The sequence below is a fragment of the Chiloscyllium plagiosum genome, chromosome 1, assembly GCF_004010195.1.
Source record: "Chiloscyllium plagiosum isolate BGI_BamShark_2017 chromosome 1, ASM401019v2, whole genome shotgun sequence".
Taxonomy (NCBI): domain Eukaryota; kingdom Metazoa; phylum Chordata; class Chondrichthyes; order Orectolobiformes; family Hemiscylliidae; genus Chiloscyllium; species Chiloscyllium plagiosum.
The window spans coordinates 91,847,307-91,874,148 of NC_057710.1; the positions used below are offsets into that span (position 1 = coordinate 91,847,307).

General features: G+C 40.8%; 1 protein-coding gene across 1 annotated transcript in view; it reads left to right on the top strand.

Moving 5' to 3' along the window:
* Positions 1 to 26,842, top strand: part of gabrg1 (gamma-aminobutyric acid type A receptor subunit gamma1) — a 149,917-nt gene that overhangs the window by 60,231 nt on the left and 62,844 nt on the right. The window contains exons 2-3 of the mRNA XM_043700492.1: positions 7,164 to 7,312; positions 19,164 to 19,231. Of these exons, the coding sequence (XP_043556427.1) occupies positions 7,164 to 7,312; positions 19,164 to 19,231 (217 nt within the window). The remainder of the gene's footprint in view (positions 1 to 7,163; positions 7,313 to 19,163; positions 19,232 to 26,842) is intronic.

Genomic DNA, 26,842 nt, shown 5'->3' on the forward strand with positions numbered 1-26,842 from the left:
TTTTAGGATTTATTTTATAGACATAGCTGGTTTTACTGTTCAGTGTTTTAACTGTTATAATTTTTGTATTGAGTATCTTTTCAGTTCTTTTAAAAACGTTGTAATCTTTTACATTACTGGATAATGAAGATGCATTGCTAATAAAGGTTTGCTGCTAAGAAACTTTATTGTTTTAATGGTGATTTTTTAAACTTCTGTCTTTGTTTTTTTCCTATCAGAGATTAGCTGTAACTTCTGTTAATTAAAGTTGGAAAGGCTTTAAAAAAGTCTGTAAAGAATCTCTAATTTCTCCTGGAAAACCATCAAGTATTTAAAGATAATTTAAATACTTTACAAACAATAAATACTGTATTTTTCCAAGATGGAGTAAAAGTCTGTAAAATTATGCCATTTGCCCTTTTCCTTAGTGGTTTTGCACTGTTTTTAACAATATTGATTTCTCCGTTTTCTTCTCATGCTTTTCCATGAGAACCGTGCACTTTAAAACCTAACAAAATGGCATTGTGCTGTTTTTCTGTTTTTAAGACTGTTCTCCCTTGTAGAACAAAAATGTTTTTGATTCAAAAATGATTCTTTAATAAGAGTTTCTTATGCTTTTTGTTTTTCTCATTCTAATCAGTCAAATTTTCCCATGCTTTTAATTATGTTCCTCATGAATGAATGTTTACTACACATTTTTGTATTCACCAGCTTTTCCCAACAATTTTGATAAAGTATAATGCTTGTTTATTAAATATAGTGAGTTAAGCTTTCTTTAGTTTTCAGCGTCTTTTGTATCTTTGCGTTTAAGGAAAAATACTTATATTTAAGAATTTTTACATTTTCGTTGATGAATTTTATTTACTTCAATATTGACTACTTTATTCCAGATTTATGATTCATGATTTTCTCCTTTGTAGCTTTGCTAAGACTCTCCAGGGTCTACACAAGCTTATCCAGTAGTCCTAACAATTCCTGGCTTCTTCATGCTTCTATAAGGAAGCTTAATACTGAAATTTCCTAAGTAATTTTTTTTTTAACAACTGGCTGCTGCATTCACAGAAACCGACTGGCTCTGTGCCCTTCAATGCTGCTGAATATTTAATGATGCACAGTTTTCTGCTTGGAATCCTGATCTTCCTTCATCTTGTTCTTGAATGGTCGTAGTTTTCATAGAGCTGAAAATTTCTTCAAAAGGTTATATCTAGCATATTATATAAGCCAGTGATGCCCCTCCATGATACATGTGATGAAAGCCATACTGCTATCACCATGGTATATTTTTGGAGACTGGCTCTCCCCAGTATGGTATCTGTTAGGGTCATGTTAATCAAAAGCATCTGAGATAACTTAGGTATACTCACTGCAGTAATTTTTATTTTAATTTGTATTAGTCTGTTACTAATAACGACTAGTAATATGATGTCCAAAAGAAATTTACAGTAGAACTCAGGCTCAGTCCTGATAAATGGACAAGGTTTATTACATCATATCTACTAGCCAGTTATATTACATCAGAGTTCCTTATTAAGACCTGAGGTTAGATTTAAGAGTGAATACACTGACTGTTGGTCAGAAACACAATAGGTACTGGAGTAGATTGCCATTCAATACGATCATAGTTGATACACGACTTAGTACTTTCTTCCTGCTTTCGCCCATACCCTTTGATCCCTTTAGTGCTAAGAACTTAGACTGAGCCCATAGACTTAACACTGAATTGGACCAAACTATAATACTGTTTAGCTCCTCCCAGCAGTAGATCTTTTATATATTGATGGGCGAAATTTAACTCCTGATGGCAGCTAACCCTTTCAGGTAATAACTACCTTGTACAACAAATATTGAAGATTAATTTTTCCTATTTTACAGCGCTGTACACATATCACTTCAGGTCATTATACTAGAGTTCTTAAGCACTCTAATGCCTTTAAATGCTTACACTATGCAAGTTAATTTAATAATCAGCTTAACTTTGCTATAGGATAGAGTCCTGCTACCAATTTCTCCCCTTCTCCCAATCTATACCTCTTACCCTCTCTCAATTTGGTTTTCCTAAGATTTCCAAAACCTGCCTGACACACTGAGACATGATATCAATTTTCCCTAGTCCTGTCAACATTGACCATCACAGGCTGGGCATGTGGCCTCTCAACCAAAACTTAAATCAATCATCTTCCAGCTATTTGGAGTTCTTTGAGAGGAAATTACAAATTTTCAGTTCCACCCCCTCCATGATGTTGATTTTCCCATTCTTTCCCATTCATCAAGAGTAAAGATGTTTTACTGCAATCACACGGGGGCTTCTATGAGACTGTAACTGTTCCTCATAAAAGGAATAAGAGGGCTTACATTTTGAATAATTTTTGAAATGTAATGTGAAGGTAAGTGTTTTCACACAGTGCGTACTTAGGATATGTTGTGGAGATTGGTTCAATTGAACCAATCAGAAGGAAATTGTTTTTAATCCAAATGATCACCCAATGTGTGGGGATATGGCGGAGAAGTTAGGTAATGCTGCTCATTTGAAGAGCCAATGCAGACCTGATTGGACGAATGGCCTTCTGGCTGTAACACTTCTGTGATTCTGTGTCAGGTTAGTTTTGGTCTTTGTAAGAAAGTAAGTATGCACTTGCCTTTAGAGGGGTGTTAAAACTGTTAAATAGATGCTATGGAGAGAGGGCTGCCCTGTGAGGGAAGATTCTGTAGAATAATTCCATATCTTCCACAATTTAGATGCATGATCTTGCAATGTACAACATGACTGTGTTGATTCAGGATCTGTATCTGTGACTAAAGAATCTACAGCAAATGATACTCAATCTCACAACAAAGAGATGGCCATTTAGAAGTTTAATTAAGAAGAATTTTATCGCACTTTTTTTGTGAATCTTAGTAAAAATTCCAGAAATCTGTATATGACCAATTATTGAGCATACTCAAAACTGTGATTGATATATTCTGGGAAACCATAGGAATGTATAATATAGGGACAAAGTACTGACGAGGCTGTAAATTAGCTGTGCTCACATTACACAGTGGAGCTCATGAGGGGCAATGTGAGCCGATTCACAATCCTATTTCTTCTCATCTTGTATGCACCGACCACTGCCATTGTGTAGCCCATGCCATGATGATGCACTCTACACTTAGTCTTGCAGAGCTGTGTAAGATCATCTTCACGATCATCTGCAGTTTCATATCAGTGAAGATCAAAGTCTCTTCCACTAGCCACACCAAAGATAACAGGGTTAGATGCTATTAGCAACTGAGTGCCCTGGCTTAGCAGCACAGATTTCATGCCTTCCTGCATGCTTGACACTCGCTTCCGACTGGCAATGAAAACCTGTCCATAGCGTGAGACTATTGATGAATGAGGAATTGGGATTATACTTACTGTATTCTGGTGGTCTCTTTGCAACAGTCCTGACAGACAGATACTTTTTAAGTTTTCTGACTTCCTGTTCCTCATGCTGACCTGTTCATTGTGGAGTTGATGGCTAGTGTTGTTGCTTCATAATGCTGAGATTGTACAGTGTGCAGCAGACCAGTACGAATCCTGATCACCACATTCCTGACACCTCCAGGGTTGTTCAGGCAGTGGGAACATTGTTTTTTGCAGCATCCATTTTCTCTCTCATTTATTTTGTCAGCATGGTTTCCATGTATACGTGCTGTGTGTATGTGCATGAGTCACATCGAAAGTTAAAAAGCATCTAGTCTCTTGCCTTGCTTCTCGCTGGCAAGGGAGAATGAAATGTAATTAGCTCTCAAAGAAAAGTATATGTCAGTGACCTCCCTTAAGAACTAATGGATGGCCAACTGTAAAATACCACAACTATCACTGGCTGCAGGCTGGAAGGAGCCAGGCCGTAACCGTTCTTCAGCAAGTCACCTTGATCATCCCCAGTGTTGTATTTTCAGGCCGATGTGTTTTATCTTCAGGAGACCAAGCACTTCTGGTTCGTGAAAAGGGTAATTTGCGACCAGCAGTCTTTCTAGATATTTTGAAATCAGCTTGACTACACTTGCTGACCCCCATTTCCTGTAAGGATTCTATTCCCATTTCCCCAGTTTCTCCATCTCTGTCACATCTGTTCTGATGATGTCACTTGCCATTTGGGAGCTTCCTATGTGACCATTTTCCTCAACTGAGATTGTGTAACCACATTCCTTCTGTCTGTAGAAATGACCCTGACTTTCCAGTTGCTTGCTATTTCAATAAACCTGCTGTCAAGCTAAAATGTCTGTCTCAGGCTGGCTGTTCCAACCAGCACAATGCAGCAGCACGTCATTTTCCACTTAGGCACTTTATCCCCTGGAGGTCTCAATATTGAATGCCACAGCATCAAAGCTGGACTCCCATGACATCTGCCCTCCATTTTTATTACATTCTTCTCACCCCACCACCACCCTGTGTCTAGTTTGTGTTGTTAACTCTGCTCTCGCCTCACACACTTTAATTTACACCTATGTTACATCTCTCTTTGTTTCCCTCTCCCTAACTAGCAACCCATTGTCTTTTGCACTGGGGCTCCCCACCACCTATTCCCCTTGCCCGTCCTCTGTCTGTGTCAAGAATATTTTTTAAATGCCATTTTCCAACCTCTTTCATTTCTGAGGAGCCATAACGGACTTGAAACATTCACTTCATTTCTCTTTCCACTCTCTCCATCATTCTCTGTTTGTTTTGAAATGAGTCTGTTCAGATGTGAATTGACACACATCTGCAGTAGGTAGGAAATCAAACCAAGCCTTCTGGCTCAGAGGCAGGGAAACAACCACAAAATCTCTATCCTCTAGCCAGGTTTGTCGTGTCTATCTCCATTGGAGCCTCAAGACATCGTTTCGCTGAATGATTGTGCGATATCATCAGGTTGGGTGGAGTCAATGCAACTTCAACAGTAACTCTTGCAAGACCATCTGTTACATGAGAACAGATACACATTCCTTGCTCTGTTCTAAAGATATTTTAGTATTCTTTCATAAGATTTTAAGTGTTACTGGCAAGGTAACATTTGTTTTTCATCCCAAATTTCTCTTGAGACAGTGAGGTGTCATCTTGAACCACTGCTGTCCATGGTGTTGGGGCTGTGGGTATATATACCAATGTGCTTTTCAGAAAGAAGTGTCAGGTATATGACCCAGCGACAGTAAAGGAACGACAATATAATTGCCTCAAGTTGGTGAGTGGCTTGGAGGGGAACTTGCAGGTAATGGTTCTCCTGTGTATTTGCTGCCCTTTGTCCTTCTAGGTAGTGGATGCCATGTGTTTTGGAAGGTGCAATTGATGGATTTTTTTTGGGGGGGGGTATTTGGTGCAGTTTATTTTGTAGTTGGTATATACTTCGACCACTGTGCATTGATGGAGGGGAATGGAGATGGGGGAATTGAATGTCTGATGTGGTAGCTAGGATGCTGACCATGTGGGATGTTTTGTCCTGGATGATGTTGAGCTGCACTAATGCTGTTGGAGTTGCACTCATCCACACGAGTGGAGAACATTCCATAACACTGCTGATTTGTGCTTTGCAGATGGTTAATGGGCCTTTGGGGTATCACAAGATGAGAAGGTAGCAAAGAGTACAATAGGTGAATGGGGGTGGGGATGGAGATGATCGGTCAGAGAGGAGTGTGGGGGAAGGTAGCAAAGAGTACAATAGGTGAATGGAGGTGGGGATGGAGATGATAGGTCAGAGGGGAGGTTGGAAAGGGAGATTGGCAGGTAGGATAGGTCATGAGGACAGTGTTGCCTTGGATGGTAGTGAGGGAGGAGGTGTGGGGACAGGTTTTGCAATTCCTGGCACCCTCCCCTGCCACCGCAGGAATTGCAAAACCTGTGCCCTCACCACCATCCAAGGCAGCACTGTCCTCATGACCTGTCCTACCTGCCAATCTCCCTTCCCACCTATTCGCTCCACTCTCCTCTCTGACCGATCACCTCCATCCTCACCCCCATTCACCCATTGTACTCTTTGCTACCTTCTCCCAAGATCCCCCCCTCCCACTCCTCAATTTATCTCTCCACTGTGGGCGGCACGGTGGCACAGTGGTTAGCACTGCTGCCTCACAGTGCCAGAGACCCGGGTTCAATTCCTGCCTCAGGCGACTGACTGTGTGGAGTTTGCACATTCTCCCCGTGTCTGCGTGGGTTTCCTCCGGGTGCTCCGGTTTCCTCCCACAGTCCAAAGGTGTGCAGATCAGGTGAATTGGCCATGCTAAATTGCCCGTAGTGTTAGGTAAGGGGTAGATGTAGGGGTAAGGGTGGGTTGCGCTTCGGCGGGGCAGTGTGGACTTGTTGGGCCGAAGGGCCTGTTTCCACACTGTAAGTAATCTAATCTAATCACCCTGGATGCTTCCGGCCTCTATTCCTGAAGCCCAAAATGTCGATTCTTCTGTTCCTCGGATGCTGCCTGACCTGCTTGAGCTTTTCCAGCACCACTCTGATCTAAACACATAAATAATATTCTCTAGCCACCTAATCTCCATCTTAGCTGTCCCCTCAAGTTGTTTCAGTATAATTACCTCACATTTGTTTGAACTAAATGGTTATAGGTGTAACCTGTTCAACCTTTCCTCATAATGCAAGCTGTTCATTCTGGGAATTAGAAGCGTGATCTTTCTGTCAACTGATTCTGAAAATGTTGTTTTTCTCTTCAAATAAGGAGGCTAAAATTGTACATAGTATTTCAGATGTGGTATCACAAGTACTCTGTACAGCTACCATAACATAAGAAGAAACTGGCTAATGGATTACTAACAAAATGTTATAAAATTATGGTAATTGGGAAAAAGACAGATAAGAATTATTTTTCACTGCTGTGAGATGTTATAATCGAGTCCACCTTTTTGCAAAGGTGCAGAAGCGTATTGATTTTCAAGAAAAGATTGCATAAGGAATTGTTGGGTTATGGGGGAAAATCAAAAAATGAGATTAATTCTTTCATTGAATCTTTGGAAAGGACTTTTATGATTCAAGGTATTTCTTCAATTACTTTTGCAATAACATTCAGCCAAGAAAGATATTGAAATACAGAATCATTTGAGTGTTGCGCAGGTGAACAATGGCAAGAAATTGTGTTCTCTATCTTTGCTTTGATTTTGTCGATATTGAAATTTCCTGCTGTAATTGTCTTTTATTTCTTCTTAACCCTGTTTCTGATATGCATTTTTTATGTATCCAGTGCAAACAAAGTAGATGATGAAGATTATGAAGATACAGTGTTAAATAAAACATGGGTCCTGGCACCAAGAGTCCATGAAAGTGATGTCACCAATATTCTGAATGACTTATTGAAAGGATATGACAACAAACTTCGACCAGATATTGGAGGTAAGATGTTTAATACATTATTAGTTTTATCACATTATATATTATAATAATGTGAGAACTGAAAAAAGTATAGAGGGGAAAAGATGAAAGTTAAGAGTAAGTTGGCTTGTAATATAAAAGAAGATTTCAAGACTTTTTTTAACTATCTAAAAGGTAAGAGAGGCAAGAATGGGCATTGAACTGCTGGAAAGTGAAGTTGGGCAAGTAGTAATGGAAGAGGAACTGAATAGGTACTTTTCCATCAGTTTTCATAAATGAAGACACCAGCAGCATACCAGAACTTCAGAAGAGTCAGGGGACAGAGGTGAATCTAATGGCCAGCAGTAAGGAGAAGGTACTGGGGAAGCTGAAAGGTCTGAAGGCGGAAGAATCATTCAGACCAGATGGACTACACCCGGAGTTCAGAGGGGATAGTTGAACAGATTGTGAAGGCGTTGGTGGTGATCTTTCAGCAATCATTGGAGTCAGGGAAGGCCCGAGAGGACTGGAAAATGGATAATGTAATTACCCCTGTTTAAGAAGGGAGAGAGGCAGAATATGGGAAATTATAAGCTAGTTAGCCTGACTTTGGTAAGATTTTAGAGTACTTTATTAAGGATGAGATTCTAGTGTACTTGGAAGTGCATGATAAAATAGGGCTGAGTCAGCACAGCTTTGTCAAGGAGAGGTCATGCCTAACAAATCTGTTAGAATTATTAGAGGAGGTAATGCGGAAATATTAACAAAACGTCTGTGGACATGATATATTGGGTTTCTGAAGGCCTTTGACACTCTGTTGCACAGGAGGTGCTAATTAAGTTCAGAGCCCGTGGTGTTAGGTGCAAGCTATTGGCATGGAGAGCAGATTGCTGACTGGCAGAGAGGGATAAAGGGGTCTTTTTCAGGATAGCAGACAGTGTCCAGTGGAGTTCTGCAGAGGTCACTGTTGGGTCACAACTGTTCACATACATATTAATGATTTAGACAAATGAACTGAGGGCATTGTTGCTAAGTTTGCAGATGACACAAAGACAGGTGGAGGGACAGGTGGTGTTGAGGAAGCGGAGAGGCTGCAGAAGGCCAGGAGAATAGGCAAAGAAGTGGCAAATAGAATAGAATGTGGGAAAGCGTAAAATTATGCACTTTAGAAGGAAGAATAGTGGCAGTTGGACTGTTTTCTAAACAGGAAAAGGCTTCAAAAATCTGGAGTACCTAGGGACTTGGGAGTCCTTCTGCAGGATTCTCTTAAGGTTAATATGCAGGCTCAATTGGCAGTTAGGAAGATAAATGCAATGTTAGCATTTATTTCAAGAGGGCTAAATACGAGGTTTGGGATCTACTAATGAGGCTGTCCAAGGCACTGGTCAGACCATATTTGGAATATTGTGAGCAGTTTTTGGCCCTGTGTCTAAGGAAGGGCTGCTGGCATTGGAGGGGGTTCAGAGGAGGTTTACAAGAATGATCCTGGAAGTTAAAGGCTTGGCACATGAGGAACAGTTGAGGACTCTATGTCTGTACTCAATGGAGTTAAGAAGGATGAGGGGGAACTGATTTAAATTTGCATAATACTGGGAGACCCAGATAGAATGGACATGGAGAAGATGTTTCCACCTGTAGGAGAGACTGGGAGCAGAGGACACAGTGAAGGGTTGATCCTTTAGAACAGAGATTAGGAGGAATTTCTTCAGACCGAGGGAGCTGAACCTGTGGAACTCATTGCCACTGAAGGCTGGGGTGGCCCAGTCATTGAGTATATTTAAGACTGAGATAGATAAGATCTTGATTAGTAAGGGGATCATTGGTTATGGGGAGAAGGCAGGACAACGAGATTGATCAAAGCTGGTATGTTTTTTCCAAAGGGCAGAGTGGGCTAGCTGGGTTGAATGGTGTAATTCTGCTCCTGTACCTTCTGGTCTTATGATATGTGAATCTATTCAGCATTTGCATCCATTTTGACAGTTCATTGCATTAACAATGCCTTTTTTAAATCAGTCATTTAGAATATATGACTTTGGGTTATTTGCCATTGAACAGAACGATTACATTTCAATGTCCTTTGCACTGTGCTTTCAACAGTAAAATTAGGAGGCTGCCACTATTGATACAGAAAGGCAACAACATAGGCTTCAGAGCACCTTGGTGGTGGTTATGTCAGTTTTCATCACTACTGACTGTAACACCATAAAACCTGGATTGTGGCACTGATGCAGGGAAATTCCATTAGTAATGACTCCACTATACTCTCTGGATTCATGGGAGAACAGCCTAAAAATATATTTGTGTCTTCCTTGGAACCAGCTTCCCAAGCAGTCAGTCAAAATTCTTTCAAAGTCAGCTGTGATCAACTCAACCTTCCATTCAACTGGCCAAAAGCCACCTACCCCAATATGTGTTGTTTTCTCAACTATCAAGTGGTCAACTTTCCAAGGGAGACCAAAGCAGCACTAAGGACTAAAACTCTCTTCCCTGAAGCCCAGTGGCATTGACCTGAATGATTGAGAGGACTTTGCTACCAATCTTTCAAAATGGTGACAACTTGTCCATCAATTTCAATCACATTTTGTATGGCAGCACTTCAATGATGAGGCAGAATGGTGGCATGGAAGGAAACAAAAACGGGCAAATACTGCACTCTGGATCCCACTAAACTGTGGGAATTCCTGCCCTGAGTGTGCAATACATGGTCCAAGATCAGGACGCATGGCAGAAAATTGCCACACTGTCATTCTTGAATCAAGGGGCATTTGACTGTGATGGGCTTCACCTTTCTCCGGTGTTTTCCCAAAGTCCTTCACTGGTCATGTTACCAGGGACATGCAGGAACCAAGGCCTAGCAAATGGAGGTGATGATGAGAACATTACTTTTCAGGATGATGTCAAATCCATCCAATCCAGCTGGTCCCTTTGAAGCATTGAAAGACAAATAGCAGGCCGAGACAATCGATCAGCACAGAGAGGGCTGAGGTGCTGCTAGAAGGTGAAAAGTTATTTTGAGCACAGTATGTAACCATGTCAAGAGATTTCTGTCCAGGATTGCAGAGGCAGCAGGGTCCTAGCGGTGTTGCTACAGATTGCAACCTTTTTTCTCCATTTGCTCTGTGCCCCTGACAACGTCCTGCTGTCCTTGTTCAATGAAGTGACAATGGCTGATACCACGTGGTCACTTCCTGCCACAGGGCTGAGCCGGTGCCTTGTCTCTGGCAGCCCACAAAGTGCAAACAACCCAGGCTGTTCCTTCCTTTTGCCAGTCATGGAGACATGGCAGTGAAGGACTTGCTAGTAGGTGCTAGCCACTCTAATCATCACAAACATATCTATCAAATGGCAGGATCTGTCTTGCTGGTGTGTCCTCTGAGGTTTTTATGCTCTCTTCCTCAGATGTGGAGGGAGGGAGGCCATTCATTGCTGCCTTCTTGATACTGTGGGAATGCCAATCATAGCAACAGGTGACAGAAGACGAAGAATAGAAGTTCAGATGTTGCCTTGATGTGTGCAGCTCGAGCAACACTGAAGAAACTTGACACCACCCAGGACAAAGCAGCCCGCTTGATTGGCACCACATCTACAAGCATCCACTCTCTCCATCACTGGTGCTCAGTAGCAGCAGCACTCTAAAAGTCGCATTGTAGGAATTTACTAAAGATCCTCAAGTAGCACCATCCACCCTACGACCACTTCCATCCAGAAGGACAAGGGCATCAGATAGATGGGAATGTCATTACCGGCAAGTTCCCCTCCAAGCTACTCATCAAAGAATGAAGAACAATACAGCTTGGGCCAGCCCTTGGCTGCTCCGACAAATTTGTCCCTTCCACATTAAAGCTGTCTTACAGGATCCAAATCCTTCTATTTGCTTCCTCTTCTTGTCTTCGTCCAAGTGCTTCTTGGAAGTAGACACAATAGCAGCATTCATCAGCTCCACTGGCAGTATATTCCAAGTACTCATCATCTTTTGTGTGAAAAACTTGCCACGCACATCTCCTTTTTAAACTCCATCCCTTCTGCACCTTAAACCTGTGTCCCTTTAGTAATTACCCCTCCACCCTGGGGAAAAAAAACTCACGCTTTCCACTCTATCCATGCCATTCACAATCTTTTAAGCTTCTATCAGGTGGTTCCAGTGAAAACAAATTCAGTCTATCCAACATTTCTTCATAGCCCAAATCCCCGAGACCAGGCAACATCCTAGTAAACTTTTTCTGTACCCTGACCATAGCACCCACATCCTTCTGGTACTGTGGTGACCAGAACTGTATGCAGTGTTTCAAATGTGGCCTAACTAAAATTCTATACAGCAGCAGCATAACTTGTCTATCCTTATACTCAATGCCCCTTACGAACAAGACCAGCATTCCACAGACCTTTTTTACTACCTTATCTACCTGCACTGCCACCATCAGTGATCTACACACCCAGATCCCTCTGTATTTCAACACTTCTAAGGGTTTTGTCATTCACTGTAAACCTGTACTTGACCTTCCAAAATGCAACACTTCATATTTGTCCTGATTAAACTCCAACTGCCATTTTACTGCCCATACTTCCAGCTGATCTATATCCTGCTGTATCCTCTGACAGTCCTCCTCACTATCCACAACTCCACCAATCTTTATATCATCTAGAAACTTACTAATTAGACTAGCTATGTTTTCCTCCAAACCATTTACATAGACCACGCGCAGCAAAGGTCCCAGCACTGATCCCTGCGGAAAACCACTAGTCACAACCCTCCATTTTGAAAAGCATCCTTCTACTGCTACCCTCTGTCTCCTATGACTAAGCCAGTTCTGTATCCATCTTACACTCTCACCCCTGATGCCATGTGCACTAGTTTGCCATGAGGGATCTTGTCAAAGGTTTTAGTGGAGACCATGTAGACAACATTAACCACTTTTCCCTCATCAATCACCTTTATCCCCTCCTCAAGAAAACTCGATCAAGTCTGTGAGGTACAATGTTCCCCGCACAAAGCTATGCTGTCTATTGCTAATAAATCCATTCACTTCTAAATGCATTTAGATCTTTTCCCCGATAATTCTTTGTTGATTTCCCTACAAACAATGTGAGGCTCACTGGCCTATAATATCCAGGATTATCCCCGTTTTCGTTTTAAACAATGCAACAACGTTAGCTATTCTGCACTTCTGTGGGACCTCCCCTGTGGTAAAAGAGAATACAATGTTAACGGTGTAGCAATTTGTTCTCTTGCCTCCCTCTATATTCTGGGATAGATCCCATCAGGATTCGGGGTCTTATCTATCTTAATACTTTTTAAGATGCACGACACCGCTTCCTTTTTAATAGAAACTTGGTTTAGAAATTCAACACTCCCTTCCCTGAGATCATCCTTGACCAATTCCTTCCCTTTGGTGAATACCAGCCACAAAATATTCATTTAGGACCTCACCTACCTCTTCTGGCTCCACACAGATTCTCTCTTTTGTCCTTGAGTGGGCTAACCCTTCCCCTGGCTGCCATCTTGCTTTTTATATTTCTATAAACACTGGGATTTTCCTTAATCCTGTTTGCTAATGACTTTTCATGACCCCTTTTAGCCCTTCTAACACCTTGTTTAAGTTCTTTCCTACTTTCCTTATATACTTCAAGGGCTTCATCAGTTCCTATCTTCCTAAACCTAACATATGCTTCCTTATTCTTTCTGACCAAGGTCATAACATCCCTGGTCATCCACAGTTCACATACCTTGCCATACCTATCCTTCATTCCCGCAGGAACGTGCTGCTCCTGAACACTTAGTCACTGTCGTTTTGAAATATTCCCACATGTCTGATGTAGACTTACCCTCAAACAACCACCTTCAATCAACATTCTCCAGTTCCTGCCTAATATTTGTTGTTGTTCACCTTCCCCCAATTCAACACCTTCACCCAAGGACTGTTGTTATCCCTATCTGTCAATATCTTAAAATTCAGTATTATGGTCACTACTCCCGAAATGCTCCTCCACTGAAACTTTACTCACCTGGCCATACTCATTTCCCAAAACCAGGTCCAGTATTACCCCTTCCCTGATTGGGCTGTTTACATACTGTGTCAAGACGTCCTCCTGAATGGTCCATAAAAATTCTGCCCCATCCATGTCCCAGTCAATATAGGTGAAGTTAAAATCACCCATCGCAACAACCCTGCTGTTTTTACATTATTCTAACATCTGTCAACATATTCTCTCCTCTATCTCCCACTGACTGTAGTATACCCCCAGCGTTATGATTTCACTTTTCCTATTTCTGACTTCTACCCATACTGCTTCACTTTGAGTACCCTGATGTGTCCTCCCTCAGCACAGCTGTGAGATACTCCTTTATCAGTAATGCAAGACCCCCACCCCCCTTTTACATCTGTTTCTATCACACCTGGAACACCTGAATCCTGGGACATTCAGCTGCCAGGTCTGTCCCTCTTTTAGACAAGTCTCCATAATTACAATGTCATAGAGCTTTGGTTAGTACTTGGAACTGAGTTCATTTACCTTGCCTGTTATACTTCTCACATTAAAACACATACATTTCCGACCACCTCCTCTGCTCTGTTCAGCTGTGTTTCCTTGTATGTGCTTGTTCTTAGTCTTGTTTGCCTTGGTTTCTACTTCTCCCACAATTTCTGTCTCTACTACCCTACTCTTCTGGTTCCCATTCCCCCTGATACACTAAAGCCTCCCTAACCAGTCTACCTAGTATCCCCTACCCTACTATCCCCTAACCCCACCCCTCACCCACCCAAGGACATCAATCCCTGTCCTGCCCAGGTGTAGCCCATCCACTTTGTACGTTCTCACCTCCCCCGGAACCAGTCCCAATGCCCCATCAATCTGAAACCCTCCCCCTGACACCATCGTGTTCATCCTATATATCCTGCTGTTTCTACTCTGACTAGCTTGTGGCACTGGTCGTAATCCTGAGAACTATTTTTGAAGTCCTGCATTTCAACTTTCTACTCCGTTCTCTACGGTCTGCTTTAGGACCTCATCCCTTTCTTTTTAAACCTATATCGTTAGTACTAACGTGTACCATGACCACTGGCTGTTCACCCTACCCCTCCAGAATATCCTGTAACCACTCCGAGACATCCAGGACCATAGCACCAGGGAGGCAACACACTATCCTGGACTCTCTTTTGCAGCTGTTGTTTTGCCTTGGAAATATATTTCCATTCAAGTGTTGGTACAAAATCCTGGAATTCCCTCCCTAAGAGCATTGTGGGTCTATCTACAGCACATGGGCTACAACATTTTTCTTAAGGGCAACTTGGGATGGGCAATAAATTCTGGCTCAGTGAAGGATGCCTACGTCCCATGAGTGAACAAGAAAACTTTATTAATAATACCATTTTCAGGGGGCTAATTGAAGAATAGTACAATGGACAATGTTTGTGTCTTTCTTGTTTGCTGAGACATGGATGTTTCTATATCTTTAAAGGGCATGTCTTGGTCATCACAGGCAAGCGTCAAAATCCTTCCTTCTGAAGAGTGCGATGCTGCCTGTTGAATCCCCTCCACCACTACTTTTGGCCCTGTAGTTGGCCATTTACTATTGGACTGAGAGAAAGGATGGATTGAGTGAGATGAAAATGGGAGACACGGCTATTAGTGTTGATGCACATGATGGGGAAGAGTGGTGAGGTGTCCAAAGTGACTGAGCATGCAGCATGGAGGCATGTAGGGTAGTAATGTGGAAGAAATGAGTTTTCAAAGTCTGAGAGAAAATGTTGCATGCCAGTAGTGAGCATGTGTCTTGGTGAGGGAGGTGCATTGGCAGAGACAGACTGAATGTAAAGAAGCAGCGAATAGACAGTGACACCTATCCTGATGGTTCAGAGAAGGTCGTTGGCATTCTTGGAGCATTGCTCAGCATTTCTCTTGGTGATTAAGACTCCAATGATCTGGATAGCAACCTCTGACCAGGCTGGCAGGGGCTCGTGTTTGTGCCCTGCCTATGTAACCCTCTCACTATCCACCAGGACTCTGCCTGCAAAGTCCTGGCAATTTTCCTTCATGTCACATTTTGGGCAAGTTACTTTAAATGTGCAAACACCTCTGGACTGCCAGTACTTGACTGGGTGTACATTGGCGTCTTCAGCATGGTGCTGGCACAGGAATCTGAGGATGTCCTTGCAGTGTTGAATACTTCTGTCTATGGTGAATGGGAGAATGGTGCTAACATGAGCTGAGCAGGGCACCATAGGGGGGTCATACCTAGGTAATAAGGCACATTTGGGACGATTACATGATAAACCTTTCTCGCCTTGGGGAGAGCAACCATTCAGAATGTTGATAATGTGGGATTTAGCGGTGTTTCAGGGGCTCATACAATTTGTGGATTCCCCATCATGGAATTACGTATATTGAAGGTTTGCAAATAAGTTCCCCATGGTTTTCCAGCCATAACCGATTTTGGAAAGCAGAAATTTTCATTGATACCAGATGCCTCACCTGATTCGAATAAGGAGCAGCTGATATATACTGGCTATTACAGCAGAGTCTAACATTATGCTAATTTAGTGACTGAACTGAGAGCAATGAATATTTCCCAAACTTTCATGTTGCTTCCTTTTGTTTATAGTCATTACAATATTACACCAATGAATTGCATCTTGTAGCTATAACTACTATGTTATTCTAGCAGTTTCTCAATACATCTGCAAAATCTGAAGGTTTTCAACTAGCTGTATGGAAATCACTCTTGTTCCTCCGGAATTACTAATGAGTATAATCAGCGGGAGATACCCAACAGAATTCTCCTTTTCAAAATTACATTTCACACCTTTTCAAATTAATTATGTTAAGTACTAAAATTCCACTGTCAGCAATTTCAAGAGTGATAGCAAACTCCTTCTGTCTAAATAGTAAATAATCTATTACTGAATTGGAATTTTGAATGGGCATTACCTTTTTTTTGATGGTTTAGAATTGAATGTTAACATTCAAACATTGCTTTGCTGTTTCACAACATCTCTAATCTGCCATCTGTGCAGACAGTATAAATATTTCCCTTTCGATGCACAGAACATCATTCACATATGGAGTTAAATACAGACGGTAAGAGAGAACTTGGTTAAGTTGAATTTTCTGCTGAAAAGTATTTAAAATAAAATTGATCAAATATCAAAACTTTCATTGAAATCTGCTGAAGTCAACAAGACGTTGAGAAAGGTCTGATTATTAAGACATTATACTCAATGTCTTTTGGTTTAACAAAAAGATACCAGAGAAATGCTGGGATAGTTTATCTGCACCCAGCACTGTAATTACTATTATTCATGCTGATATTGCAGCCTAAGTGGACTTGCTGCATGAAAAAGAAGGTAGCATTGACAAGAAATTGTGTTTAGCTCCAGATGTTATCTTAGAAAAAGGTAAATTTATTAATACTAGGCAAAAAGAAGAGAATTGGCAGCAGGAGGGTGCAGATCCGATCCAGTCTCAGCTGTTTGTTGGTTCTCTCCGAAGCAAGGCCAAGGCAAGCTTGGCATCTCTCGAGCCGTCCTCTGAAGAAACATACTACCTGCTTGACAAGAGGTGGCTCTCATTATATATGGCAGAATTATGAGCAGCTTCCGGAAGCCTATCCAGGGAAGTCTGATGAGCATTGCAGTCATTGAAGTCGATTGACAAACAGCTTTGCCTCAGCTTGTAACAGCTTGGTGTATGTTGAACCATGAATAAACAGTTAATTCCAAGCTGCATATGCTTGTCAGCACTGTCAGTCCATTGCAAGCTGATTGCAAGGCACAAACTCATTTGCTCACAAGCTACAATGTAGGGTGGTATTTTTTCTATCACTTGCCTGATACTTTCCAAAATTTCAACGTGTCAGAACAAGTTTCCTGCTTGCAAAATGAAATAGAAGGTAGTAATTCAAAGTTTATCTTTATATCAGTCAGTCAAAAGGAGCAGTCGTTTTTGGACTAGGTAGCACTTGATAGCATTAGGGAAGTGGCCTGTATTGTCTAACTGGAGGAGTTCTCAAAGAATAAGTCTGTAACATAATTAATACTTTATTTCATTTGTTTCCTCAAATCATTGATTTTGTATAAGGTAATAATTCTGAAGTAATTAATTTTGAAGCTGCATTGAGAGCCACCCAATCTGATGTTACACAGCTTTGCATAGAAAAGAGTCATCCAACATAAGTTTCCAATGGAAATACATCTCTCACTTCTGGCTGATCCCTTACTGATTGTCTTCGTAATTATGTCTGACAAGACAAAGTAACTGCATTTAAATATAGCTGGTGTCTTACATTATATCTTGTGATGTAAGAAAAGTGCCTCTTCTCATTTAAAATGCAACAGAAGTTTACCCTCTTTGATTCAACACAGAAAAGAGGATTTGGGGCAGCACTACCCAAACCGCAACCACCACCAGGATTGTGCCACAAAGCACAACATCTGGTTAGCTCTCTACGTTACAACAAACACCATGCCTTGTTAGCTTTATTTCAGCCACCAGTCCCAATTGTGTACTGCTGTTCCTATTCCATCCTTCTCAACAAATCTGAAAGTTGGTGACATTGTATCGAGCTGCACTCTGTGATAATACATTAACTTTTTATTTCTAAGTAAATAGTTTGATTACAGTGAATTAACAACTAGCTTTAAATCTTGCTCTTTTTTCACACTAATAAGCAGTGATAAAATGGAAACCCTTCACTATCAAACATGTTTTCACTTAGCAAATTAAAGCTAAGTTAAGCATTTACTCTGTTTTCAACAACCAATAATACAGATGCACCATTTGGGAGAATAAGACAATCACAGTCATACAGTATGCAAACAGACTCTTTGATTCAACTTGTCCATGCTTACCCAGTTTCCTAAACTGAACTAGTCTCATTTGCCAGTGTTTGGCTCATGTCCCCTTATACCTGTCCAAATGTCTTCTAAGTATTGTAATTGTACATCCCACCACCGCTTCCCCAGGCAACTTGTTCCATGTATGCACCACGCTCTGTGTGAGTGTGCGCTGGGTGAAGCACAGCAAAATGAATATAAGTATCTGGTGAAATTAAGGTGAACTTCAATATGCCACTGGGTAACCAGCATGTATCTTTACTTGGGTGCAGAGCCCTGGAACTGGGAGCTCAATGGCCACTAGCCACATGTAGCTCACCTAGATGTGGATGATTCTAATCAGTAAAGAGTAAATAGGTCAGAGACACCGTCCTTCATGAGGTGATTTCTGTCTCCTACTTGCACAGCATATTGATATAAATTTTATGTTTTTTGGGGGTTTATTAGTAAAATGATAAGATGAAAGATTGTGCTCATGTTTTTGATAATTGGGAATAATTTATTTTCTTGGTAACTAATTGGTGGTCGATTATTAGTTAAGTGTACATGTGAAGTACATCTACTAGGTGAGTTGTATTGAAACGTTTTCTGGTTTGTGACTAGTCAACAAAATCTATTGAACTCATTATAATTTTCTCCATTTAGATACCTGAAGCTCTTATTCCCCCTATAAAATTGCAACATTAGCGTGCTTTTAGTGTTAAAGAGAGTATTTTATTGTTTTAAGCGAAATTTGTAAAGTTAAAAGTGCCATATATAAACACTAAGGCAGAGATAATATCTAATGATTTAAAAAAAAAACCCTATTGTTTCCTTACTTAACCATCCAACTGCAATTTCAAAGTTCTTTTTTAATATTCAAACTGTAATTATAAATAAGAATAAATGAAATTTTGCTTGTAAAGCTACTTAACACAGAAAATTATTCATAGCATACTATTACAGCAAAAACAATTTTTGATAAACACATTTTTGGTCTGCTAGAATTAGTACAAAAAAGCATTATAAATAGATGTTGTTATCTTTCTGCTATGGTTCCAACCTGAAATGTGGTACATTTCCAGTGAGGCCAACTATGATTGAAAGTGATGTCTACGTGAACAGCATTGGACCAGTTGATGCGATCAATATGGTAAGTCAATCATTTTGTATGGGATATATGTTTTTCATTGTGTATCTGTTTCACTTTTGCATTTACTTTATTGCTTAATTGTCAGTTTTCCACATGGTGTTTGTAGATATGATTTTTCTCAATTCATGCTATTACGACTTTGCTGTATCAGTGAATAAGAAGAAAGTTGTTGAAACTTCCCTTTGTACTTTAAGATCAATATTTGTTTTTCAGAAATGCCAAGTACAAAGAATTTTATTTTTCAACAAAAATTGAGTCAACAATTTCTGAGTACCTTTTCCATAGAGGCTTGAGAGAACAGATCAACATTCCTCCTGCAATGTTTATTTGCCATCTTGAAATGCAGATACTAATATTTCAGTGCTCAATTGATATAGATCCTAAAATTCCTTAGGTACTGTCTTGAACTCCTTGGCGGAATGCTATCACAGTTCCAAGGAATTCATTCTTCTATTTCCCTCTTCATTTATCTAAACATCGCTAAACAAATAACTATACATGTTCAGAATTCAAGTGAAGATGAGTATGGTCCTTTACCTGGTTTGGGTCTGTTCCACGTAATTTAATTCCTGAATAGGTTAGTACTGCTGATTCCTTGAGATGGCTATGCCTTTAAGTGCCACAAACAGGCCCTAAGGCTTGCTCGATCTGCACACTTCTTTCTTGTGCTACAAATATTCTCTCTCCCCAAAAGTGGATTTGATGCTTCAAACTGTAGGTGAAGGCCTAGTTCAAAGGGCCTTGCCCAGTTTCCACAGAACAGCTGACATCTAATTCTTTGTTATGCTGTGAGTCTCTTGGTAGACATCTGTCCAATCAGCGATACCTCAGTTGGAAAGAGCAAGTAATCTCATATTGATGATGCATTGTTTGAAATGTAGAAATCAAATTCAAGTCAGAATGGTAGTGATTATCAGAAATGCTTCTCCTTATTTTCCACTATATCACCTTGTAGGGTAATTTCATTTGCGATAATGATCATTGATTAAAATTTCAACCATTTTGAATTGCCCAGGATTGTTTTAGCATTTGAACTTCATCACTATTTCTTGCTTTGAGAGGTTTGACCGTCAGATTCTTCAAACCTTAATCTCAAATCCACATTGCATAATTGCTCTTCTCTGCTGGAAATGACATGCCAATCAAAGAACAAAGAAACTTTACATCCCAGGAACAGGCCCTTTAACCCTCCAAGCCTGAGCTGATCCGAATCTACTGTCTAAACATGTTGCCCAATTCCTAAGCATCTATATCCCTCTGTCTTCAAACCTTAATCTCAAATCCACATTGCATAATTGCTCTTCTCTGCTGGAAATGACATGCCAATCAAAGAACAAAGAAACTTTACATCCCAGGAACAGACCCTTTAACCCTCCAAGCCTGAGCTGATCCGAATCTACTGTCTAAACATGTCGCCCAATTCCTAAGCATCTATATCCCTCTGCAACTCACCTACTCATGCATCTGCCCAGATGCATCTTAAATGAATCTACCATGCCTGCCTCTACTACCTCTGATGGCAACATGTTTCAGGACCTACCACCCTCTGTGTAAAGTACTTGCCGCGTGTATCCCCCTTAAACCTTTCATCTCTCAGCTTGAAAGCGTGACTGTTCATTTTGAATCCTTCACCCTGGGAAAAAAGCTTATCTCTATCTACCCTGTCTATACCCTTCTGATTTTGTAGACCTCAATCAAGTCCCCTCCTCAATCTCCTTTTTTCTTAGGAAAACAAAACTAACCTACTCAAACTCTCTTCATAGCTAGCACCTTCCATACCAGACAACATTCTTGTAAACCTTCTCTGTACCCTCTCCAAAGTGTCCACATCCTTTTGGTAATGTGGCGACCAGAACTGTACACAGTATTCTAAATGCAGCCGAACCAACGCCGTGTACAATTTTAACATGACCTGCCAGCTCTTATACTCAATATCCTGTCTGACGAAGGAAAGCATACCATATATCGTCTTGACCACTCTCGCCACCTGTGCAGCAACCTTCAGGGTACAATGGAACTGAACTCCCAGATCTCTCTGCTCATCAACTTTTCCCAAGGCTCTTCCATTTACAGAAGAATCATAGGCAGTGGGAGTGATATATAATCTTTATTCCTTACATTCAGGAAAGTATTTTATGCATGTCCCCTTCCATTTTACTAATCATATCAACAATGTTGCTCACTAGGTCCTACATTCATGATTGTTGACATTATAACCAAAGTATAATTATTCATTTCTGGAGGTAGAAAACTAATTTTTATCTGGTCTTATCAACTTATTCACAGTACAGATGAAATTTGGTCTGCAGATTTAAAAAAAAAGACATCAGTTACAAGTTGTTCTGCTATAACATGCATTTCATCAACTTGATTTCGCTGTAACACGTTTGGCAAATGGGTACACAGTTTCTAAAGCACGAACTGTGTGTTGGCTGTAGCGTGATTTTATCGGTAGTATTTTAAGTGTTATTTGTATACTGCGATTCTTGTACAGCGTGGGGTCACCCAGGAACACAACTATTGCACCATTAGAAGAAAGGACTGTACCAAATTTTAGTTCATTGGAATTTTCCCCATGTTATAGCGAATAGTTTCTTGTATTAGATCCTAGGGAGGCAGAAACTGCAATCTCACTGTGCTGTCACTGGACGGCTGTAATATTACCACTGCAATCTTTCCAGTCATTTGGGACCATTCAAAAAATCTATCCTGTATTTATTGTGGAAAAGCTACTTTATTGTCTGCTTTAGTCTAATTAAGTAATCGCAAGGGTCAAGTTTAAATCGGTTCACTTGCAGAATTCTGATAGACTCTAAAATATTTTAAAGCACACCGGTTGTTTTAATGGCTCACATCTCATATCTTAAATTTCCTAATTTATTTCATTCCTTTGACCATCAATCAGAATACAGGAGTTCAGTAAAAATAAAGTGACTCTACACAAAGTTGTGAAGATATTAAACTTTGACTGAATGTGCTGACATCGTGTCCTTTACCTTTCTAAGTTTTCGTATAGTTAAATGTGTTAATAAATGTGTGGAATATTTTTTTAAAACACATTCAAATGCTGGTGGTAAGTATTTAACTGTGAGAAACCTCTTCTCTCCAAATATTACACTCTACTGCTAAATATAATTTTCTCTACCTGATTGAGTTGGAAATTGTCAGTAATTTGTTTATTTTGATGTGACCAATAAAATGGCATCCTGGAGTTAAACTGGTGAAATACAGTCTAACCTCTTAACAGCCGCAAATGGCTAGAAGTATTTCTAGTGTTAATATCACTTTTGGTAATGATCAATGTTTGGTCTGAGTGGTCAAAGCATTGCCTTGAGAAATGAATGAACTTATTTTACTGAAACAGGCACAGATTATGCATGTTCATTTCTCAAGTCAATAGACAATAGACAATAGGTGCAGGAGTAGGCCATTCTGCCCTTCGAGCCTGTACCACCATTCAATATGATCATGGCTGATCATCCTTAATCAGTATCCTGTTCCTGCCTTATCTCCATAAATTTTGAGAGCTCTATCAAGGGACACAACCCTTGAGGGCCTCCACTGCCTTCTGGGGCAGAGCATTCCACACAGCCACCACTCTCTGGGTGAAGAAGTTTCTCCTCATCTCTGTCCTAAATGGCCTACCCCTTATTTTTAAGCTGTGTCCTCTGGTTCGGGACTCACCCATCAGCGGAAACATGTTTCCTGCCTCCAGAGTGTCCAGTCCTTTAATGTCTTGATTACTCTGGGTCAACCTGCCTGGTTTAAAATTTTAAAACAGCCTAATAGTCAATTGTCACTCATTATTTCAACTTTCATGGCAACACCTCTGCAAATCAAAGTCCACTTGTCAAACAATCAGCATTCTTCCCATTCAGTATGAATGTTGGCTTTCCCCTTGAATTGGTATTCTTGTGAACTGTCCTGATGAGTTCAAGATGAAGAAAAGCTTCAGCAAAAAGTTCTTTTTTTTTCTCAGCAATACTAATGAGCAAGATCATTTATTAATCTCATAATTCTGTTTTCTATGCTGATGCAATCCTGTCAAGTTCTACAATCTCGGTGGAGAGCAGTTACATTTTTGTTTAAAAAAAGTTGAAATTCCAATTATTTACTGAAATGAATGAAGCCATAGCATTCAACACCTTAAAACAGAATTTTATCTTGTTATACAAGAGTCAAACAAAGCAAACAGTAAATATTATCTTGGCCAGTTTCCTATACTCTAAAACCCAGAATCAATCTGAAATAAACATGAATTAATAGGCAAATTGTGGTCACTTTTAAACTGTCCAGTAAATGACAAATACACTGAAATCTGGTTTTTAATGAAGTGGCTCTATTGAAAAGGCAGGTCAATAGACTCAGCCTTAAAATCCTTCCTAACTCTGTCTTCCATAAGAAGAATTTCAGCTCCTCCCGTTCTAGGTCTGAGCCTGAACCTCAGCTGACAACAGTACAACACCAACACAAGTTTCTGTGTGCTTGGTCTTCATCACAAATGGCATATTTCTGGGGAGCCTGCTCAACTCAGTCTGGATGCCATAGATCCACCAAAGTTGTCTTCAAGTAACAGAAACAGCTGAATTGAACTGTACAGTAAATGGAAAAGTCCTGCGGAAAATTGATGTACAGAGATCTGGGTGTTCAGGTCCATTGTTCCCTGAAGGTGGCAATGCAGGTCAGTAGAGTGGTCAAGAAGGCATACAGCACACTTTCCTTCATCGGACGGGGTATTGAGTACAAGTTGTATAAGACTTTGTTTCAGCCACGTTTGGAATATTGCATACAGTTCTAGTCACCACATTACCAAAAGGATGTAGATGCTTTGGAGAGGGTGCAGAGGAGGTTCACCAGGATTGTTGCCTGGTATGGAGGGTGCTAGATATGAGGAGTAATTGAGTAGATTAGGATTATTTTCATTGGAAAGAAGAAGGTTGGGGGGGAACCTGATTGAGGCCTCCAAAATTATGAGAGGTGTAGACAGGGTGGACAGCAAGAGTTTTTTTTCCCAGCATGGAGAACTCAATTACTAGGGGTCATGAGTTCTAAGTGAGAGGGGCAAAGTTTAGGGGAGATATACAATGAAAGGTTCTTCATGCAGACCGTGGTGGGTACCTGGAATGATACACCAGCTGTTGGGGATGGCAAAGTTATGCAGTGGGTGACTCACTCGTAGGTCCAATTCAGGGGAACAATAAATTGTGCCACACAAACCTTAAGTTATTGACTGTTTATTTGTGAGCTCACTGGAAGTACAAGTCAACCAACTAGTCACAAGTTACTCTGACGAGATACAGAGAGTTGCATGATTATATAGATTACAATCTTTTAATAATTAGCAAACTGTTAATTGCAGGATTAGGCAAATTTAGGTACTTTGCCCAGTCACTAGCCTCAGTCACATAGTGTCTGGACAATGCTAGTTAGTAGCTGATAAGCAAGTGGTAGTATATAATAGGTTATTGTAAAAGAAGAACATTCCCATTGTGAGAAAGAGTTTGCTATCAGGTATCAGTACATCTGCAAGGTCAACCACCTCACTGAGCCTGGGAAAGTCCAAACTTAGCAAGCAGACACTAATGCGAGATTCAGAATGGTTTCCAGGCTTTTATTATGTGAAAAGATTGGCTGCTTTGGATTTAACAAATCTCCTACACCATTATAAAAGATGAAAGTTTTAATCTAAGATTGTTTACTGTATCACATTTCCATGACACTGGATTCCTTTGGCTATAAATTCTTTGAGTTTGATCTTAACCTCCACCACCACCTGATGAAGGATCAGCGCTCTGAAAGCTAGTGCTTCCAAATACACCTGTTGGACTATAACCTGGTGTTGTGTGATTTTTAACTTTGTCCACCCTAGTTCAACACCAGCACCTCCAAGTTGTTATTAGGCATGCTGCCATCCTGCTCTAGAAATGAGAGAGCAGACTGGAAGCAGTGTGGTGTGCCACCTGAAGGAGGAATTGAATGGATGTAATCTCTGAAGAGAGATTGTATTGGTGATGAGTGACACCATTGCCCTTAACATTTATGTTGCAGCAACCCTCCAAGCGCTTTAGGTGTCAGCTACCTCTTCATAATTCAAACCATTTAGAAACTATCTGAAACCCTGTATCATCATACAGTCAACCATATAAACTAAGCATTGAACTGGAATTAGCTTCCATAGCTGGGAAGATAGGTGTTTGCGAAACACCAATAAGCAGAACATTGAGTACTATCATTTCTTTGCTGGACAGAGACTGTAAAACACCCTAGAAAAGCACTTGATGGTTGAGGCAATATAAATGTTAATAATAGCATACATTTGCCAACTCACTATTGTTAATTTTATTCTTAGAGTCACACAGCACCGAAACAGACCAATCAGTCCATGTTGAACATAATCTCAAACTAAACTAGTCCTAGTCCCACCTGCCTGCTTCTGGCCCATATTCCCCTACCCCCCCTCCCCCTCCCAAACTTTCCTATTCATTAAAATATCCAAATGCCTTTTAAATGTTGTAATTGTACCCGCATCCACCACTTCCTCAGGAAGTTCATTTCACACACGAATCACCCTCTATGTGTAAAACATTTCCCTCATGTCTTTTTTAAATCTCTCTCCTCTCACCTTAAAAATGTGCCCCCTAATTTTGATATCCCCATCCTTGGGAAAAGACAATTACCATTAACTCTGTCTATATTTATTATTTTATAAACTTCTGTCAGTCGCATCTCAACCGCCTATGCTGCAGTGGAAAAGAACCTCAGCCTATTCAACTTAGACAATAGACAATAGGTACAGGAGTAGGCCATTCTGCCCTTCGAGTCTGCACCACCATTCAATATGATCATGGCTGATCATCCTTAATCAGTATCCTGTTCCTGCCTTATCTCCATAACCCTTGATTCCACTATCCTTGAGAGCTCAATCCAACTCTTTCTTTAACGAATCCAGAGACTGGGCCTCCATTGCCCTCTGGGACAGAGCATTCCACACAGCCACCACTCTCTGGGTGAAGAAGTTTCTCCTCATCTCTGTCCTAAATGGTCTACCCCGTATTTTTAAGCTGTGTCCTCTGTTTCGGCACTCACCCCGCAGCGGAAACATGTTGCCTGCCGCCAGAGTGTCCAATCCTTTGATCATCTTATATGTCTCAACCAGATCCCCTCTCAGTCTTCTAAACTCAAGGGTACACAAGCCCAGTCGCTCCAGTCTTTCAGTGTAAGGTAATCCCGCCATTCCAGGAATTCACCTCGTGAACCTACGCTGCATTCCCTCAATAGCCAGAATGTCTCTCCTCAAATTTGGAGACCAGAACTGCACACAGTACTCCAGGTGTGGTCACACCAGGGCCCTGTACAGCCGCAGAAGGACCTCTTTGCTTCTATACTCAATCCCTCTTGTTATGAAGGCCAGCATGCTATTAGCCTTCTTCACTACCTGCTGTACCTGCATGCTTACCTTCATTGAGTGGTGTACAAGAACCCCCAGATCTCTCTGTACTGCCCCTTTACCTAAATTGATTCCACTTAGGTGGTAATCTGCCTTCCTGTTCTTGCCACCAAAGTGGATAACCATACATTTATCCACATTAAACTGCACCTGCCATGCATCTG